Source organism: Anabrus simplex, chromosome 7 (genome assembly GCF_040414725.1).
Source record: "Anabrus simplex isolate iqAnaSimp1 chromosome 7, ASM4041472v1, whole genome shotgun sequence".
NCBI lineage: Eukaryota > Metazoa > Arthropoda > Insecta > Orthoptera > Tettigoniidae > Anabrus > Anabrus simplex.
The window spans coordinates 117066597-117087242 of record NC_090271.1 but is presented as its reverse complement, the minus strand read 5'-3'; the positions used below and the strand labels follow the sequence as shown (position 1 = coordinate 117087242).

At 40.7% G+C, this 20646-nt stretch overlaps 1 protein-coding gene across 1 annotated transcript in view; it reads left to right on the top strand.

The window, feature by feature from the left end:
- LOC136877735 (venom serine carboxypeptidase) overlaps positions 1–20646 on the top strand; it is a 47706-nt gene that overhangs the window by 8747 nt on the left and 18313 nt on the right. The window contains exons 2-4 of the mRNA XM_067151944.2: positions 7591–7777; positions 19208–19354; positions 20279–20353. Coding sequence (XP_067008045.2) covers positions 7591–7777; positions 19208–19354; positions 20279–20353 — 409 coding nt within the window. The remainder of the gene's footprint in view (positions 1–7590; positions 7778–19207; positions 19355–20278; positions 20354–20646) is intronic.

Genomic DNA, 20646 nt, shown 5'->3' with positions numbered 1-20646 from the left:
TGTGTTGTGTTGTATGTATATTAAGAGTAATTCTCCGTTCTTACTATAAACTGTGTTAAATGGGGAGCTGAATCAGTTGCGGTAGTTTTTATGAAATATAGACACCCAATCCCAGAGTCAGAGGAATTAACTTGTAGCCATTGAAATCTTCAACTTGGCCGGAAATCGAACCGAGGCCGCTCTGAACCGAAGCCCTCAACGCTAACCATTCAACCAAGGAACTAACACGTGCTGACACAGCGTAGGTCTACTATTAAAATTCCGTTGGACAGAATTTTCCCTGTAATACTTACATTTACATTTCCTGTATAGAATTCACATGCATTCACTCGTATTTTTGGACAAATTGCATATGAAACACAAAAATGGCAAAAGGCGTAAACTAAAGAAATCCTTCTGTTTAGTTCATTTCATCCGCTGCTGAAAAATTGGCTATAACAAAAAAGCTAATTCGTGGCAAATACAGCCTTCCAAAATGACTGGTGCCCAGCCAGACGGCCTGAAGATGTTAGAGTGTCACAAGTTGAGTAGGACGATATTCTCAGCTACAGTATATTGCTTGGCTTAGCCTGTCTACTTATATTCGGGAGATGTTCGGTTCGAACCCCACTGTCGGTAGCCCTGAAGATGGTTTCCCGTGGTTACCCATTTTGACACCAAGTTGTATCTCTAAGGCCACGGTTGCTTCCTTCCTAATCGTAGCATTTTCTATTTCATCGTCGCCCTAAGACCTGCCTGCGACGTCAAAAAATACTGCAGTAGTTAAATTGAAAGTCCGCTTCTGTAGTGTAGTGGTTAGTATGATTAGCTGCCACCCCCGCAGGCCCGTGTTCGATTCCCGGCACTGCCACGAAATTTGAAAAGTGGTACGATGGCTGGAACGGGGTCCACTCAGTCTCGGGAGGCCAACTGACTAGAAGGGGGTTCGATTCCCTCCTCAGCCATCCCGGAACTGGTTTTCCGTGGTTTCTCACTTCTCATCATGGCAAATGCCGGGATGGTACCTAATTTAAGGCCACGGCCGCTTCCTTCCCTCTTTCTTGTCTGTCCCTTCCAAACTTCCCATTCCCCCACAAGCTCCCTGTTCAGCATAGCAGATGAGGCCACCTGGGCGAGGTACTGGTCATCCTCCCCAGTTGTATCCTCCGGCCCCGAGTCTGAAGCTCCAGGACACTTCCCTTGAGGCGGTTGAGGAGGGATCCCTCGCTGAGTCCGAGGGAAAAACCGACTCTGGAGGGTAAACAGATGAAGAGAGAAGAAGTTAAATTGAAAGAAGAAGAAAATAATTATAATGTTGCAATAGGCCTAAACCCCTCCGGTTCTCCTTAAATGCGAAATACCCGTGTCAAAGTACATGTAGCTTGTACAGTAACTCCTTTCCCTGGCGATACTTAGGACATTCTGGCATGTCTTATGAACAAAAGAAGTCGATGACACGTTCATCATATATTATTATTATTATTATTATTATTATTATTATTATTATTATTATTATTATTATGTCCGGCTCCTTGGCTAAATGGTTAGCGTGCTGGCCTTTGGTTGCAGGAGTCCCGGGTTCGATTCCCGCAAGGTCGGGAAGTTTAACCATCATTGGTTAATTTTGCCGGCACGGGGGCTGGGCTATGTGCCGTCTTCATTATCACTTTATCCTCATCACGACACGCAGGGCGCCTACGGGAGTCAAATCGAAAGACCTGCATCTGGCGAGCCGAAATTGTCCTCGGACACTCCCGGTACTAAAAAGACATACGCCATTTCATTTCATTATTATTGTTACCCTGTTTTGATGGTTCGCAGAAAGAGGTGAAAGAAGGTGCAGTTGTTGAAAATAGGTCTAACTACGATATCACAAATTTGAATTAAAACTTTAAATAAAGGTTATATTTCTTTAAAAAAACAAATTTTCACTAGGTGAAATAACAATGAAATATCAGGTACAAAATAGCAATCTTGAAACAAGACTTGGAAAATCCAAGATTAGTGAATGTTTGCAGATTTGGGGCTTCAAGCCCTTAGTTTACAAATTCTGAGATACCGGATCCAGTTTACAAACTTGTGAAATCCCAATGTTCAGACAAGGACGGAAATATCCCAATTTAAGAGCACTTGCTCCAAACATTTACAACTACGTGCCTTCCAGAGGCACCCCTCAGTATAACAAAAACTTATAAAAGAGCTTACATGCTCTCAATTTCTTACAGCCTACTCAAGGCAACATTACATCAATATTTTACAATATCTGGTCCCTCAAGGCACGATTTACAATGGAAAGTTTTACACAGGGGTATCAAGTACCCACCCTACTGGGCCTTCGTGGAAAAGGAATAACGGATTGAATTAATGGCCCGAACACAAAGCGAATGGAGGCGTATCCTTTCACTCCTCAATGAAGACTAAAATCCTAACGGGGCTCTCGGCCCATTGATACAGGGGGCTAATCCCAAGCTACTGAGGTGACTCGAATGAATGTTACTTAAAGGCATTACAGAAAAGAAGAAAAACAGTTAGAAAATCGTAGTCACCTCGAACCAAGTTGACGGGGAACTCGAGAGGGTAACGCACTCTCTATCCCCGAATTACAGTTAAAGATTTTATGAAATTTTTACATTAGCCGAAAGAAAATTTACATTTTAGAAAAGGTTAGTTACATAGTTAGAAATTCGGACCTTCCCCTCGGATAAGTTGCGGAGACAGCTACAGAAAACAAAGTCTGGTGGTCATTACCTGGCTGATGTTCTGCCTGCAGAAGAATGAGGTGCCCCGCCTCCTGCCTTAACACACACTCAGAAAGACGACGATCAATGAGACAAGGTAGCCAGAGCAGCTGCAGTTTATATACCCGATTCAGGACTAATCCAGACACACCCTCTCAATTTTATTGGCAAATTCAAAAGTTACACCCAAAGAACCAAAAAGAAGCCTGTGATAGGCTGAGAAATAATTACAGAAAATTCCAATTGGCTAACTTCAAAACTGGAGGACGAAGAATTAAGTGTTACAAACCTTGTAATATATCAGAAAAATAAATGAAAGTTAATTTACTAAAGAAAACCCATGTACACAAAATTTATTTCAATCACAACTTCCTTTACCTTGCACCAGAGTGCATGGCCATAGTTTTTTGGCATTGACATCTGTGGAAAAGTGTCCAAACTTCTTGATGTACAGAAAAAACAAAATCAAAAGAAATCCAGTCAGTTTAGGAAACTTCACAATAACACAATACTTAAAACTTCAGTACTGACATCTTCTGATTCCAACTTCCTGTAGTAGCAATTGCACGTTTTGGTAGATAGAGGAGTTTATAAAGGCGCTTCTTTTGAATGTGCGGAGTTGAGGTGTACCTCCCGGGACAATTATTATTATTATTTCCGTCTCCATGCCTAAATGGTTGGCGTATTTGCCTTAGGTTCAAGTGGCTTCGGGTTCGTTTCCCGACTGGCTTGGGGATTTTAACCTGCATTGGTTAATTCTGATGGCTCGGAGGGTGTGCCGTCTTCAGCATTAGAATCATTAATCATACGTAGGGCCCCATCCTCACAGACGTGCAGGTCACCTCTAAGGCGTCGACTCGAAAGATCTGCATCAGGCCTCTCCGGAGGCCTCACGCCTTTATTATTATTAATATTAACATCGTCATCATCATCATCACCATCATCATTAGGCCCTGTAAGAGAACATGTACGGTGCAACAGTGAAGGAGGAATATTAATAAGTGGTGTTCGAAGTCCTGGCTCTAGGTTACTGGAACATGGAGCTTCTCGATACAGGCCCCTGGGTATTACTCACTCGTGTAGGAGGTTAAAGAAATCGGTGATCTTCTACTAGACACATGGCGGAGGAACTACAAGCTGTGGCCTTCACCTCACTAAATTGAGGCCGCCGACCTTTAGTACGTTGTACCAACTTCCAAGACTCGATGGAACGACGTCTGTAATTCTTTCAGCTGTGTTTGTCGAAGTCGTCCTTAAAACTCAATGATATTCGGTTGGCTTTGTAATGACGCTGTGCGATTTTTTAGTCGTAAGTGTCAGAGACAGTCGGCGTAATTCTATGATGACAAAAGTAATAATAATAATATTATTATTAATAATAATAATAATAATAATAATAATAATAATAATAATAATAATAATAATGAGATCAAATGCAGACCTGTACTCTAAATTTGAAAAGCATTGCTTTCTACGAGTAAGTCTACCACTCCTTGGATAAATGCAGTGAAAGAGAATCTCATCTATGCCTCTGAGACACTGTTTCGAGAAAAGAAGTTCACGACTTGGGCAGAGGCAGCTATATAATACGGGCCCATTCGGCATGTGCCTAGGGGTGGAGGTGTTGGGGGTAGCAATTTTGGGTAATACGATTATTTTTATACTTACAATGACATTTCTGTATGGTTTGAATAATTACAATTAGAATTTCGCCCTTTCTCGCTACTTATTCTCAGAATAATAAACCATCTGTGTGGTCTCACTTTTCTAACTCTTACGAAACATATTTTTAACACCTGTCATGCTCAATCTCTTTCAGTACGACAGTTTGGTTTCTCGATATATCGGTACTGGCTAACGGCATGTCAGTATCCCCTTTTCTAAATACGACCGGCTCTTCTGACATCTACTAGCCAACGAAAAACGAGAACTGTGCAGATTTGGACGGCAAGTTCACCACCTTCAAAGTGAGACGAAAACCTCTACGATTGGTGGAAATATTTTCATCTTCAAAAGTTATCAGGTTCTGAAGACTCTGTAACCGAACCAAACCCCATGGCGCAACAGCTCCGTAGGGCCTTGGCCTACCAAGCGACCGCTGCCTACAGATTACGAGGAGTGGTGTGTTTGGCACGACAAATCATCTCGAACGTTATTCTCGGCTTTCTGGACCGGTGCCGCTAACTCACCGTCAGATAGCTTCTCAACTGTAATCACGTAGACCGAGTGGACCTCAAACCAGCCCTGACCTGACCGGGAATCGAACCCACCGCCAGAGGCAGGCACGCTACTCCTACATCACGGAGCCTGCTTTGAGGACTCTGGCTTGGTGAAACTTCAAATATTACTTGTACTGTGCATCCTATTATGCAGTTATTTCAAGTACATGACTGTTGTCTTTTTTGCAGGGGAAGATAACCAATCATGACCTTAATTAAGGTTCACCCTAGTGTAAAATGGATGACCACGATAAACCATCTTTTGGGATGCTGAGGGTGGGGCACGAACCCACTATCTCCGCAATGCAATGTTAGAGCTACAAAACCTGTCCCGCGTAGCAACCTCATTCGTTCAGAAAGAAAATGTGTTGTCTATATTTATATGAGGGTATCGTCCTCTACTACTGACTACAATCACCTGTTCGTAGATCGTCTTCTTATTGCACTTCCGCGGGCTTTTTCTTTGTCATGGTGGGGTCTAATTGTGATGCACACGTGGATGTGGCCCCATTTTAGGCCGAATGTATTTTCTGACGTGCAAGGGTGTATTCACAATTGTGTATTTCTGTGTACTATAATGAGCTGCGTGTCTATGAACTTAGCTGTTTTGAGAGAAATACAAATACCCAGTTCCCGAGCCACAAGCATTAACCACACGCGGATACGTGAACGAATCGTATCCATGAAATTTCATTATAAATTTTGGCGTAAATGAAACATAATTGCTTTCATGCAAATTAAGATTAAAATAGCGGTAAATTAATAAGCACGATTATTACTAGAGAAATACATACATACATACATACGTTGCTACATTACGACTGTGAATTCTACATCACTGCGCTTCTGCATGTCTTGTGTTCACGTAACACTTTTGTGTGTTCACTTCTTGCACACTTAACTTCTTTGAACTCCTTTATTTTGTTCACGTTACACGGTGGGGCGAGTTGTTGACTTGTGCCCATAACTCCTTAATTAATATACTTATTGGTCCAGGGATCATGCTGTTTTTCTTTCAACAAAATTATTTTGTGTTATGTACAGTATACCTTTCACCTCCATTTTTCCATTTGAACTGCCCGGGCTAATCGTGATGGACAAACATATTGAGAATTCACAGATATAGCACTTCCATTCGTCGGTGCAAGGAAAGCAATTATTATCCTTCATTTAATATAAAAAATGCAATGAAATTTCGTGGGTACGATTCGTTCACGTGACCTATTGACTTTTTACCTCATCGCTAGATTGTCCGATCCGGTAAAGTAATATCTCGAACTTCAACCAGTCAACAGCTGTAGTTCTCGGGAAAATTAATTTAGAAATTCGTATCTACAAGCGTATGTTCTTAAACTATCGCGCCTACAGGCACTTGTTTTTATATAAATTCATCACAATAGTACAATCAAACATCTAATATCGTGCTTCAGTTGTCTTGAGTAATACGTACGTGTATATATGATGAAGCTAACAGCCGATATATTATTTGTAGCTACCGACCAAAGAGTTCCAATACAAACGACAATAGTATATTTCCATACTGAAAGCTTTGTTCTCTATATAGGTTTTAAATTTATTTCCTGTGGCTATTTCTAGCCGAGTGCAGCCCTTGTAAGGCAGACCCTCCGATGAGGGTGGGTGGCAACTGCCATGTGTAGGTAACTGCATGTTAATGTGGTGGTGGTATTGGTGGTGATTGTTGTTTTAAGAGGAAGTAAAACTAGGCAACCATCCTTTATATAACACTCATCAGAGGGGAAAAAATGGAAGGGGTTCGGTACTGCCAAAAATGAAGGAAAACAAGGGCCACGAAAGGCGTGAAAATGAAAGGAAGTGGAGGCCTCGAGTGCTCTAATACCGTCGGGGTCGGAAAAGAACAAGAGTTGACCAAAGGAGGTCGGATAGGACAGATGAAACGGAGAAGCCTGACACAAGTAAGTGGAAGCAATGCAGGACTCAGCTTAGGGTCTCATGGTCGCCATGGTACGACAGGCAGTGAATACCGTGGGTGTTATTCTACTGCTCCCACACACAGGGGGTTTAACGTGGTGGCGGATAGTGTTATGTGTGGTGTGTGAGTTGCAGGGATGTTGGGGACAGCACAAACACCCAGCCTCCGGGCCATTCGAATTAACTAATGAATGTTAAAATCTCTGACCCGGCCGGGAATCGAACCTGAAACCCTCTGAACCGAAGGCCAGTACGCTGACCATTCAGCCAACGAGTCGGACTCCGTATAGGTTATGAATACCAATACATTTAATCATTACTTATTTTATATTGTATGTATTCACTTAAATAGTTCGATAAATACAACTCGATTGTGTCTAGATAATGTCGCGAGCAATGTATCGATACAATCTGGAGCTACCGAGTGAGTTGGTCGTGCAGCTGTGAGCTTGCATTCGGGAGATAGTGGATCCCAACCTCTCTGTCGGCAGCCCTGAAGATGGTATTCTGTGATTTCCCCATTTTCACACCAGGCAAATGCTGGGGGTGCTCCTTGATTAAGGCCACGGCAACTTCCTTCCCACTCCTAGCCCTTTCTTTTCGTATCGTCGCTATAAGACCTATCTCTATCAGTGCGACTTAAAGCAAAGTGTTAAGAAAATAAATCTAGAGCTCTCGTTATAATAACGTTTCTCTGTGTTCAGGAGAATTACAGAGAAAAGCCAGTGATCCTGTGGCTTCAAGGGGGACCTGGCGCCTCGTCTCTGTTTGGTCTGTTTACGGAGATCGGACCCTTCACACTCGCAGAGGACAACATCACGCTGGTGCCCAATCCACACTCGTGGCACAGGAATCACTCACTCATCTTCATAGACAATCCTGTTGGGACAGGTAATTTGATCTACTTAGTCTGTTGGTATTATAACGCAGTGCCTTAATTCCATTTTTTAAAATAATTTCTTGGTCTCAGTTAATAAATGTATTATTGAATCGTATAAGATAAAATGTTTTAACGCAATTTTGGACAGAAATGTGTTATTACGAATTGTGTTGTTTTAATCATCAGTTCACAGACTGGTTTGATGCATACCTCCCCTAATACCTTGGTCTATCCCTACAGTTCTTACCACCTACATTTCCCTAAAGAACTAACTGAACACAACTTGGGTGTCTTAAGGTGTTTCCTATCATTCTCTCCCTTCTTCTGGTCAAATGTCGCCAATTCGTTCCCCTCTCATTAATTCGATTCAGTACCTCTTCATTTGTGATTCGATCTGGCATATCTCAACTCCAACATTCTTCCGTAATACCACATTTCAAAAAATTCTATTATTTTTCTTACTCAGCTAGTTATCGCCCACATTTCACTACCATGCATTGTCACGTCCCATACGAGAGTCTTCAACAACATTTTTCTCATTACTGTTGTATGTCCGGCGCTCCCTTTCTCGCTCCACCAGCCAGCTGCACGCGCGCCTGTGTATCATTCTGCTAGCTTCGACGCGCAGCCCTCAGTGCGCGTGCCTGACCATCGAGTGTACTATAAATAGGAGCTCCCTGCCTGCACAATCGCCCACTTGCCCCGGTGTCCAGCTCCAGAATACACCCTACGTCGAGCACGGAGGCTACTCCTCTTGAAAATGTGCTTCGACCAGGTGGACTGAATTTCTGGCAGTACGAGGTTTCACCTCTGGTCACCGTTCCCTTACCTATTTCCGCTGCCTATGTTCCGTAATTCTTTTACAAGCCATTTTCATTCCCTAATTTACGCAAGCTCCCTTAGTTTCGCTAGGTGGAATTTCTTCAATCAATTGAACTTGCTTTTTAGGAATTCAGGCACTTCAACAAACAAGGACTCTCAAAGACATTCATGTTAGTGTGCCAGATAGTTTTCGACTATCAACGTGTCAATTCACAAAGACTATCTTTTCAAGATAGAAGTGTATATAAAGACTGTAAACCTGTACATATTGTATAAAGACAGACTTTTCTCAAGATTCAATATTCCTTTTTGCTTCAAAATAAATTTCAGTTATTTGTGTAAATATCATAAAGTGAAGCAATAAAAGTTGTGTTTTGTAAACTTCAACCTTGGTTACAACAATTACCATATCAATGTTCGAAGTGAGAAAATTCATTTTCTTAAGAGAAGGCTTCTATGCTTGTGCTGTCTGCATTTTATGTCCTCCTTACTTCTGCCATCATGAATATTCTCCTAACTAAGTAACAGTGTTCACTACTCCTTTAAGACTTCGTTTCCTAATCTAATATTTCACGCAAAACCTGACTTTGTTCTGCACCACACCATTACTTTTGTTTTGGATTTGTTTATTTTCATCTTGTACTTCTTCTCCAAGTGTCTGTATCATTCAACAACTTCTCCAGATCTTTTGCAGACTCCGATAAAATAACAATATAATCGGCAAATCTCAGAGTTTGATTTCCTTTCTTTGGATTGTGATTCGCTTTCCAAATTCCTCGTTGATTTCCTCTATCGCCTGATCTGTATAAACATTGAAAAGGAGAGAGGGCAAATTCCACTTTAGCCTCACTCCTATTATGTTGCTGTTTCTTTTTCATAGCCCTCGATTCTTATCACTGCAGAATTATTATGTACAAATAACCACGGTATTTGAATGTATTCGAATTATTCAACATACTAGAGATTTAAAAAACATGCTGCTGCATCTTTCATTCTTTCATCGGTACAAATTCAGTTGTCCTCACGTGCACTTTATAGTTTCTGCTTTTAAGTTCAGTGGCATAGTCAGGAATTGAAGATGGGGAGGACTCGCCGCTAACTTACTTGCGAAATGTTTGTGAATTACAAGCTTAGGTTGGAAGCTTTTGAAGATTTATAAATAATGGCGGAGGTGCCTGGTTCAGATTCTTGTCTGTGTATTTCTTGCTTTGTAGGTTTCTTTTTTGCGAAGAAATTGGAGATTTTCCATTTTTGTGCTCATTTTGAGTTCACTACCAAGCTGAACTGATCATCACTAAAACCTACAGTGACCTCTCAATAAACATTATTATATGGCTTCATTGAGCTGATTACAATATACCTTTTTAAGAGGCGAATGGAAATGGATTCATTTGATTTGGGGTGCAACGTCTAATTGACGTCCTTAATCCTTCACTTCACCCCATCCTACCTGAATCTCCTGGCCAAAGAGAGGGTTTTACCCTCTAGGATGGGGAGTTAAAACTTGTTTGTCGTTGTCGTCTAATTGACAATACTCGTGTTACAGGAGACAGCAAATGAGTACTGTACATTCGCCTAATTGGACGTAGGACAAAAGATGTTTGTATGAGACTTGTGATACGAATTTAATTTCAGTAAGTTCAACAACTGCTAAGAGTACAGAGGATAGATTATTTGGGCTGTTCACCAAATGACAGATGGGACCAATATGTAGAAATTGAGAAAGTACGAGCGGCATCCTATCTGATGAAGCAAGTTATCTACTCTGAACTTAAACCTTCATCTTAGAATCCGAGTCCTTAAGTGTTATGTTTCCTCCAATATGTATTATGGTGCGGAGGCTTGGACACTGACGACCGTAATAATTAAACGGATAAATGATGCCTTTGAGCCCTCGTTTTTTTGTCGTGTGCTGAGAATGGCGTGATCGCATGAGTAAACAATTCAAAAGGCCGTCAAGGAAATGAAATAGCACGTGGCTTTTAGTACCGGGAATGTCAGAGGACAAGTTCGGCTTGCCAGTTGCAGGACTTTTGATTTGACATCCGTAGGTGACCCGCGCGTCGTGATTAGGATGAAATGACGATGAAGACGACACATACACTCAGCCCCCATGCCAGCGTAATTAACCAAGTGTGATTAAAATTTCCGCCCCTGCTGGGAATCGAACTCCGGACTCCTGTGACCAAAGGCCAGCACGCTAACCATGTAACCAAGGAGACGGACATGCAATCAAGGAAAAGGAAGATGGTCACATTATGAGTAACAAGAAATACCAACCCCAGCAACTCAGACTTCAAGGAAAATAAAAGGAAGGAGAAGCCCTGTGAAACGACACATTTCCTGGTTAGGAAACCTGCCCCAGTGGTCCATTTCAACATCAGCTGGCTTATTTAGAGCAGCTGTTAGTAGACAGGCCTGGATCAGATTGACGGCCTACCTCCACTGAGGATATGGTACTTCCAGAAGAAGTTCACTTTCAGATTAAGATAATATAGCCACTCGAATTGTTAATATCTTCAGCAAGGTCACTGTCGGTAGAAACGCCAGAGGCAGACATTTTCTTGCTTTAAATCTGATTAAAATTTGAAAATATTCCTGTAAGAATGGAAGGGGCTTCAACCGCGTGCCTACTAGTTTAAGTTATCGTTGTTTTACAATCGTTGATGAGAGCTTTTATGCAATTGCAGAAGTAACACCATCTACTGGAGCCGAGTGACAGCAGAAGGGACAGAGCCGACGTCAGTTAACAGTGGTCAGTCAGTGATGGCTAGTTTCAGTGATTCCCTGTGAGGATTAATGTTACAGTATCGGCCTTCGAATTTCAAGATCGCGGATTCAGATCTGACAATTATACTATTCGCTAAGTTATTCGCAATTATGTCAGTTAAGATCGGTTCTACTTGAAAAGCTGCCCCGATATAAAAGGTTTAGAATGAAATTTAAGGTTATTTTTGTTTCAAAAATTTATAAATAAAACTTGCCATTTTCAAAATATTAGCAAGAAACCCCATCATACCCCCCGCCCCCTTTTCCTTTGAATATAATAATGTTGATTAGCCCGGCATCTCTGTTAACAAATATTGTAAGACGTGCTGAGTTTTATAAATGTATGTAAGTGCGGCCAGTATCCAGTATTCGGGAGATAGTAGGTTCGAACCCCACTGTCGGCAGCCCTGAAAATGGTTTTCCGTGGTTTCCCATTTTCACACCAGGCAAATGCTGGGGCTGTACCTTAATTAAGGCCACGGGCGCTTCCTTCCCACTCCTAGCCCTTTCCTGTCCCATCGTCGCCATAAGACCTATCTGTGTCGGTGCGACGTAAAACAACTAGCAAAAAAAATGTATGCTTTGAAGTTTCAAGTGATGAACGAAAAATTAACAAAGATATATATATATAATTTAACTCACATACCTACATATGAGGGGGTATCAAATTAAAACCTTACATATTTTTTCAATTTGTTTTTAACGAAAGTGCTATACTATTTAATGTCGTGTCCGTTATGTTCAATGCAAGTCTTTCTGTGCTTATAAAATGATTGCTCAGCCATTTGTCCACCGCCTCCATCCTTCATACGAGCGGAGGGAGTGACCCAGGCATGTAATAATCATGAAGCACACTCACGATAAGAAGATTGCTGGGTTGGAAAGGGATACAGGTAACGTTTAGGCGTAGGTTTTGGCCAACCCTGAGGATAGAGAAAAGCAAACGGGACAACGTCACATGCGTTCGTCTTTCAGGAAGTGTGGTTTTTGAAGCCACGCACTAACTGATCACTCCTGCTCGATTGGCATTTTCTCAGGTACTATGATTAAACTTTCTGGATATACTGGCTTTTACTAATTAAGAGAAACAATTAACTGTAATTTCATTGTGAAGAAGCGTGCACGATGTAGCACATTATGTTTGACGTGGATTCGATTACAGCACTTACTACCATACCTTTGTTTGCAATCTCATTCTTCCCATAGTTACAGTCAGTCAAAGAATAATCCTGGAATAAATATGGATGGCCATTTCAAAGAATACGTATTATAAAACAGAAATACACAACAGATAGATTTTTATTTCTGTTTTCTTTGAAGGCTTCATTTTATATTTTCGTGCGCAGGAAGCATTCTTTTTAATGTACTTCTTTTTACTTTAAAAATGCACTCCATTGTTTCTTTAAGACAGTTCATTATGACATTATGAGAATATCTTATGTATTACCTACACCTAACATTGTTCTTTATTTTTCTCTTGGATTTTGAAGGATATTCTTCACTTACAAGTCTTCGTAAATGTAATCATTGCCTCTGTCTTTTATTTTTATATGTCATTTTATGCCATTTAATTTCTCTCCCATTTCACATCATTATATTAAGAAAAGGCATGGTATGATATTTCAGTAAAAGAAATGTCTTTGAATGAAACACGAATCTCCTTTCCTCTACAATTTGTTTTACGTCGTACCAATACAGATAGGTCCTATAGCGAGGGTGGGATAGAAAATGACTAGGAGTGGGAAGGAAGCGACCGTGGCCTTAATTAAGTCACAGGCTCATCATTGTCCGGTGTGACAATAGAGTTCGAACTAACTATTTCTCGAATGCAAGCTGAGAAACACGAAGCGCCTTACTAAGGTTTTTTTTTTTTTTTGTGAACGATACCTTATTTTATCTTAATTTCTCGCGTTTAAATTTGATATCCGTGCATATATTAGTGCAAAATATATTAATTCTTTTTTTGCAGTACTCGCACAAATATTAAAGTACCGCTAATATTTCAGCACACAAGGACTTCAAAGAAGTCGTAGATTTTGACTCTCAATGAGTTGACATGTTTGTCACTGTCTCTCTCTCCTCACTCTTCAGTTGTGTGCGTATGTTTGCTCTGACCAATGAGAAGGAGAGTTTGTAAGGCGGTAATGGGCGATTCTGAAGGCTGTACATATTTCCTTGTCTGAAATTAATATGGCGCAACAGCCCCGAAGGGCCTTGGCCTACCAAAGGACCGCTGCTCAGCCCAAAGGCCTACAGATTACGAGGTGTCGTGTGGTCAGCACGACGGATCCTCTCGGCCGTTATTCTTGGCTTTCGAGACGGGGAATGACATCTCACCGTAGGATAGCTCCTCAATTGTAATCAGTGATAACGTATCCTGAGTAGACCTCGAACCAACCCTCAGGTGCAGGTAAAAATCCCTGATCTGGCCGGGAATAGAACTCGGGGTCTGCGGGTAAGAAGCACGTACGCTACCCCTACACCGCGGGGCCGGCTTTTCACACCTTCACTACTCAAAAAACCGAATAACAGACCACTGTTCTTCTATCGCACACATCTGAAGTGGAGTTGCCATCGTTACACAGGTACTTTGATGGTGTTTGCTTCTCTGCACGGTGCTGCTGGTAGGGTATTCGTAAAAGCTTTTGTAACATTAGTACCAACGTTAAGAACCGTGGCGCGTATTCCAATTGTTATTATGATGTACTTCAATGTTTTCATTTGTATCACCCTCACAAAGAAAATATATCCAACCGGGCAAGTTGGCCGTGCGGTTAGGGGCGCGCAGCTGTGAACTTGCATCCGGAAGATAGTGGGTTCGAATCCTACTGTCGGCAACCCTGAAGATGGTTTTCCGTGGTTTCCTATTTTCACGCCAGGCAAATGCTTGGGCTGTACCTTAATTAAGGCCACGGCCGCTTCTTTCCCACTTCTAGCTCTTTCTTATACCATCGTCGCCATTAGACCTATCTGTGCCTGTGCAACGTAAAGCGAATTGTAAATTTTAAAAAAATATATCCACAGTAAATACATTTATTTAAGGTTTATACTCAGTTAATTCAGACCTGAATTGCCTTCTTGTGTCCGTCAGTCTGATTGCACTGCTATGGGGATTATTTGGTTCCATAAACTGGTTCACCTGTACACAGGCATAGTTTCTTCCTCTGAGGAATTTGAAGCATCCGGAAAAGGTGCACTTGTAGTTCTCAAAAAGTTATTGAGATCCATATACTACAGTTATTCCCATCAATTCAAAAATTCAATTGAAAATTCTAAGATAGTTTAGGTTAGCAATAATAATAATAATAATAATAATAATAATAATAATAATAATAATAATAATAATAATAATAATATAGTAGCATGTATGTTGTGACCTGAGCCCGAAGGCTGGCTGCGACCTCAACAGATACACCATCAAGTGTCATAAGTAGCTTAGGCGTCACTGAAGAGACATACTACGGAAATGAGGACTGAGGCAGTTTCTCGTTGCTTTCCTCACCGAGTCAGATAGTGCTGTGATATATCAGTCTGCCAAGTGCACTGAAATGTATACACCAGCTGACCTTTTCAGGCAAAATTACACACCATTCAACACGAGGACTGAGTGCGGAAGAAATGACATTAGTGACTTTGCTCATAACTCAGTCACTTTTATATCGCCAAAGCCAAGGATGAGAATGACAGAAAAATGAGAGTAACGACATTTGTACTGCCCATACCAGGAAACACAGATCTTTCTCATTAGGAATGTAACTGGACGAACTACGATTACTACTACTACTAATTATAATACTTTTTTTTCTTAATCCATATTCCCTCCAGGGTTGGTTTTTCCCTCGGACGTCTCAAGGACAGTGTCCTGGTCGGGGGATGGAACTGGGTTGGAGGACCAGTACATCGTCAGGCGGCCTCACCTGCTATGCTGAACAGGGGCCTTGGGAGGGATAAACAAGTAAGAGGGAAGGAAGCGGCCGTGGCGTTAAGTTGGGTACTATCCCAGCATTTACTTGGAGGAGAAGTGGTAAATGCCGGGCTGAGTGACTCAGACGATTGAGGCGCTGGGCTTCTGACCCCAACCTGGCAGGTTCGATCCTGGCTCAGTCCGGTGGTATTTGAAGGTGCTCAAATACGTCAGCCTCGTGTCGGTAGATTTAGTGGCACGTAAAAGAACTTATGTGGGACAAAATTCCGGCACCTCGGCGTCTCCGAATACCGTAAAAGAGTAGTTAGTGGGACGTAAAGCAAATATTAAAAAAAAGAAGTTGTAAACCACAGAAAACCACTTCGAGGATGGCTCAGGTGGAAATCGAACCCCTCTAGTCAGATCACCTCCCGCGTCTGAGGGGACCCCGTTCCAGCTCTCGTACCTCTTTTCAAATTTCGTGACAGAGCCGGGATTCGAACCTGAGCTTCCGGGATCGGCAGTTAATTACACTAAACACTATATCACAGAGGCGGATTATTATTATTACTATTGCTATTATTATTATTGGGTATTTCATTGGTTATTACAGACGCTTGTTGGAGCGATGATTTTATTGTTATAAATTTCATCTTCTGCATAATAAACTGTACCGTACGTAGATTTTAACATCCCTCCTTTCTTATTTCTTTGATATTAATAACTTGTCTTATGTGTTGAATTTATCGTCAGCTGTGCGAAGACTACGTGATAAAACTTGATGGCAACTTCCTTGTCTGTCACATCCTACTCAAGCTCTATTTATTCAATTGTAATGTTTAAATGTAGCTCCGCCAAGGAGGCTCGTCTTAAAGAAGCTGGTCCAAGATCTTGTGCACTGGACTAGCCTATGTACTATTACAGCTGCTGTATTTTTAACTTCAGTGATATTCCTCATGGGATATGAGAACTTCCCCCTTTGTAGGGGTTTGTAGGTTTAGGAAAATGAGATGATTAATATATTTGGAAGTGGTTTAAGGAAGGAGGGTAGAAGGCATGAAAATTAAATTACTGAATATTCCTATTTAAAGCCTTCTGAACTGCATAAAGATAACTTTTTTCTGGGGAATTTAATAATAGCCATATTATTTTGCTGGATTCTCATAGAAAAGTATGGAAGTATTTTGAAGTATACTTTGACTCATTCTTTATTGACATTAGGTGTTTTAGATTGTAATTATTCATTAGATAAATTCGTAGTGTCTTCAAGGATGTTTTTAAATTATAATAAATCGCGAAAATATCTTTCAGACTGAGGCAGTTGGAAGAGAGCTAAGTCCATGCTCATATTTGTTTTGAAATGAGCAAAGTATCTTGCTAACTTTGGGAACTACGTAGTTTAGGTTTATTCGGAATAAGGACAGGGTTTAAACAGGGAAATGTGTTTAATTAATGTTATTATTGTTTTTATGTCACACACACTGAATGTACTAACATAAAGCAGCTAGTATCATCCTAAAACCTGACGCTCTTGGCATATGTACGCTATAATTTTTTTTTTTTTAATCTTCGCAGACAGAACCACTGTTGCAGGAAGAACCTGAATATTTATCTTGGAAATATTTTCTATTGTCCGGATTCAGAACATTTTAGAGCTTAAAATCAATAAAATAATAATAATAATAATAATGTTTTTACGCCCCACTAATTACTTTTACAATTTTCGGAGAAGCCGAAATACAGAAATTTTGCCCCGCAAAAGGTCCTTTATGTGCATGTAGATCTTCCGACACGAAGCTGGCGTATTTGAGCACCTTCTAATATCGGTTGTCAGAGCCAGGGTCGAACCCGGCAACTTGAGCTCAGAAGGCCAGTACTTCAATTGCCTGAGTCACTCAGTCCGTCACGTTCAAAGCACCCTATCCATGCAGCCTTAGGTAACTTCAGTCCAGATATGTTGATTATCAGAGACGTTGTTTCATTGAAAGCAAAGTTATCTCTGTGCAGACCAACTTCCACTGGATTTTCATAAAAATATATGGAAGGTAAGGGCTTATACTTACCGTAGCCTCGACGTTAGGTGGGATAGAATGGTCAGCCTTCTGTCTGGCTGCCCTTGCCCTCAGGAATGTGTCTGGTATCCATTTTTTCTATAGGCTGAATGCACCTCAGGACCACATGACCGTCCAGAACTGAAAATGTCGTTTGTATATTTTTTTCTTTTCGGTTTCCTGAAAGAGGATTCCACCTCCTTTCGCATTAACCCAGCACACATCGGCTTGGCAGACCCCGTTGTTTCATCGATGTCCTCCAATGTATAATAGTCTTAAAAAGTCTAGAGATGGCCGTGCGGTTACGGTCACGCAGCTGTAGGCTTGCGTCTGGGAGATAGTTGGTTCGAACCCCACTGTCGGCAGCCTTGAAGATGGTCTTCTGTGGTTTTCCATTTTCACACCAGTCAAATGCTGGGGCTTTACCTTAATTGAGGTCACGGCCGCTTTCTTCCCATTCCTGTGCCTTTGCTATCCCATCGTCGCCATAAGACCTTTCTGTGTCGGTGCAACATAAAGCAAATAGCAAAAAAAAAAAAAAAAAAAAAAAAGAAAGAAAGTCGAAATTTTCTCACATTTTCAATGGCGAGAGTAACTTGTTTCACATTTTGTTTGTCTCTGTAACATTCAGATGTTGTCCTATTAAGGCTAAGTCATGACAAAACTTGCGACCCAAGTTGAGGAATCGGTGCTCAAATTTTAAACATTCAATGGCAATCTGATAAATGCACAAGGAATACTATCATGCGGTGTTTAAGCTGACCACAGAGCTTGTCACTCCAGATCACTACCTTCTTCTTTAACGTGATGAGATCCTCGTCGATTACAAGTAGTAAATCCACCCTCCCCCCACGTGACGGCCCACCTTCATACCAAACAGACATCACATTACAGTAGAATTTCATTAGTCCGGCATCCAACAGTCCGGAACGCCCGATGGTCCGGCACCATTCCAGGATTTTTAAATGTTTTTATCTCTTAATAATGATCTCTCCTGAACAATTTGTTGCATTATTTGTCGAAACCACTGGAAGTGTATTTTCTTATTATTTCAAAGTTAATAGTGCAAATGTATGTGATACAATGCGGTTGTTATGCATGGACTTACTTAGATATATCAATCTCTGGAAATATTCAGTCTGGAAGGCCGTGTGCTACACTGAGTACTGGAAAGCCAACCATATGATAAAAAATTATTTCAAAAATTGAATGAATGGGCCACGTTCAAAAACGGATGGGAACATACATTCAAAAATTGAAGCGGACAGAAGGAATAGAGAGGTTGTAGATGGAAAGACTAAATGGTAAAGGAAGACTTACAGATAAAAACATCGATGAACTTCGGCATTATTATGGAATGGCAAAAAGAAACAACACAATTGAAAAAAGGAGTGTTTTATTAAACTAATGATTCTGCTGATCAACATTTTACTGCAAAACGCGTGTTACAGCTGTTTTCGCTGTTCGCCTTAACCTATATCGTAGTAAGAGGTACCACCCGATGGTCCGGCATTTTTGGTAATCCGACACCGGGCCGGTCCCGATCGTGCCGGACTATTGGACTTCTACTGTATCCTAATTATCTTGAATCTAGCTTCTAAATTTGCAGACGAAAAATTGCATTAACAACTTGTAGGACCCATTCATTTGTATTTCTTTCTTAAAAGCAACCGATTCATCTATCATTTACAAATACGACAAAGCATTTAAAACCCATCGTCCATTGAATAACACAAGCTGTGTAGGGAGAAGCAAAAGATCAGCTCCTCTAGGAGTGTCTACGGTCTGGACATACAAACACTCCCATCTTTCGATCAATTCTCTACAAATCAGATAGAACTGTCGAAAGTATAATACCTTGACACTTGTTTTGAAATGAGCGAGTTCTGTTTCAGGTTTCAGTTTTACGGACTACGAAGAGGGCTACGCCACTAATATGACGCAGGTCGGAGATGAACTCTACAAGGCCTTGGTGCAGTTCTTTGAAGTCTTTCCCGAACTTCAGAGGTTACCTTTCTTCATCGCTGGAGAGTCTTTTGCTGGTGAGACATATTCAAATCGTGATTAACTTGGTATGTGAATCAGGACTGTATTTATATCAGGAAAAATAAAATAGTATTACGTTCATACTACATCAGATGTCAGAAGAGACAATGGCTAGGATATTTAGTATTACGTTCATACTACAGATGTCAGGAGAGACAATGACTAGGATATATTTTCGTGAAGAAGCAAGGTAATGTACATAGATTTCTTAATCGTTGCAGGAAATAGGTTCCAGGATCGATATGTGAAATTTTAAAAGAGATCAGCATTTAAAATTATAAGCAATGGCATTCTTACATTTTCTAACATTTCTTACTAAAGTTATAATAATTACACAGTTTCATGAAAACAAAACTTACTGATAGTTGCTAAGAACACAAATGACAATTTCAATACCATTCCTCTTTAATGTGCAAACATGACATGTTATAAAGTTGAGCTTCAAGAGACAGTAAAACTACTACTACCATGTTTCTTGTTCGGGTTTGACAGTGTTACTGATCTGTTTACAATGTACAGGTTGGTGAAATTTTGAATGTTTCAGTGTTGTTTATCAAGATGACTGATGTATGTCTATCCGATCCGAGGTAATCAGTCTTCCTGAACATGTAACATCGCTAAACTTTAAAACACTTCACCAATACAATCAATTCGACCCACCGTCAGAATTGTCTTGTGAGGTTGGTTAACTGGACCCTATTGGACATCATTATCAAGAGTTAAGATGGACTTGATTAACAAGTTGTATATCCTCTTTGAAAGTATTAAACTGATTGCACCTAACCTGGCTGAAAATCAATGTCAGGACACACTACCTGCGATACTAAGCAAGGGCTAATTTTCATTGAAACTTCAATTAGGATACGATGTTATAAATCTGTCTAATCAAACATCAAACAAAGAACTGATTTCTGTTCCAGGAAAATATATACCAGCTTTGGCGTACACGATCCACAAGAGGAACCCAAAAGCAGATGTACAGATCAATCTTCAAGGTGAGCTTATATGTTTAAATTTGTTGAACACTTAAAATTCTTACTTTACCTAAACTATCTTGTAATAACGGAATTGAGGTTACGTAGCGCATACCTATGTTTGAAATGCCACTGTAATATTTGTCCCAAATGGAACATAATACCGTAATTGCTTTTACACAAATAAATTCGAAAATCTGCGGGAAATTAAGAAATAGTACGAAATATTTTACTTGCAGAGAATGATCTGGATACATACTTTACTCCCTTACAACTATTTCTTTTCTGCTACGTCGCAGCGCTTCCGTATGCAT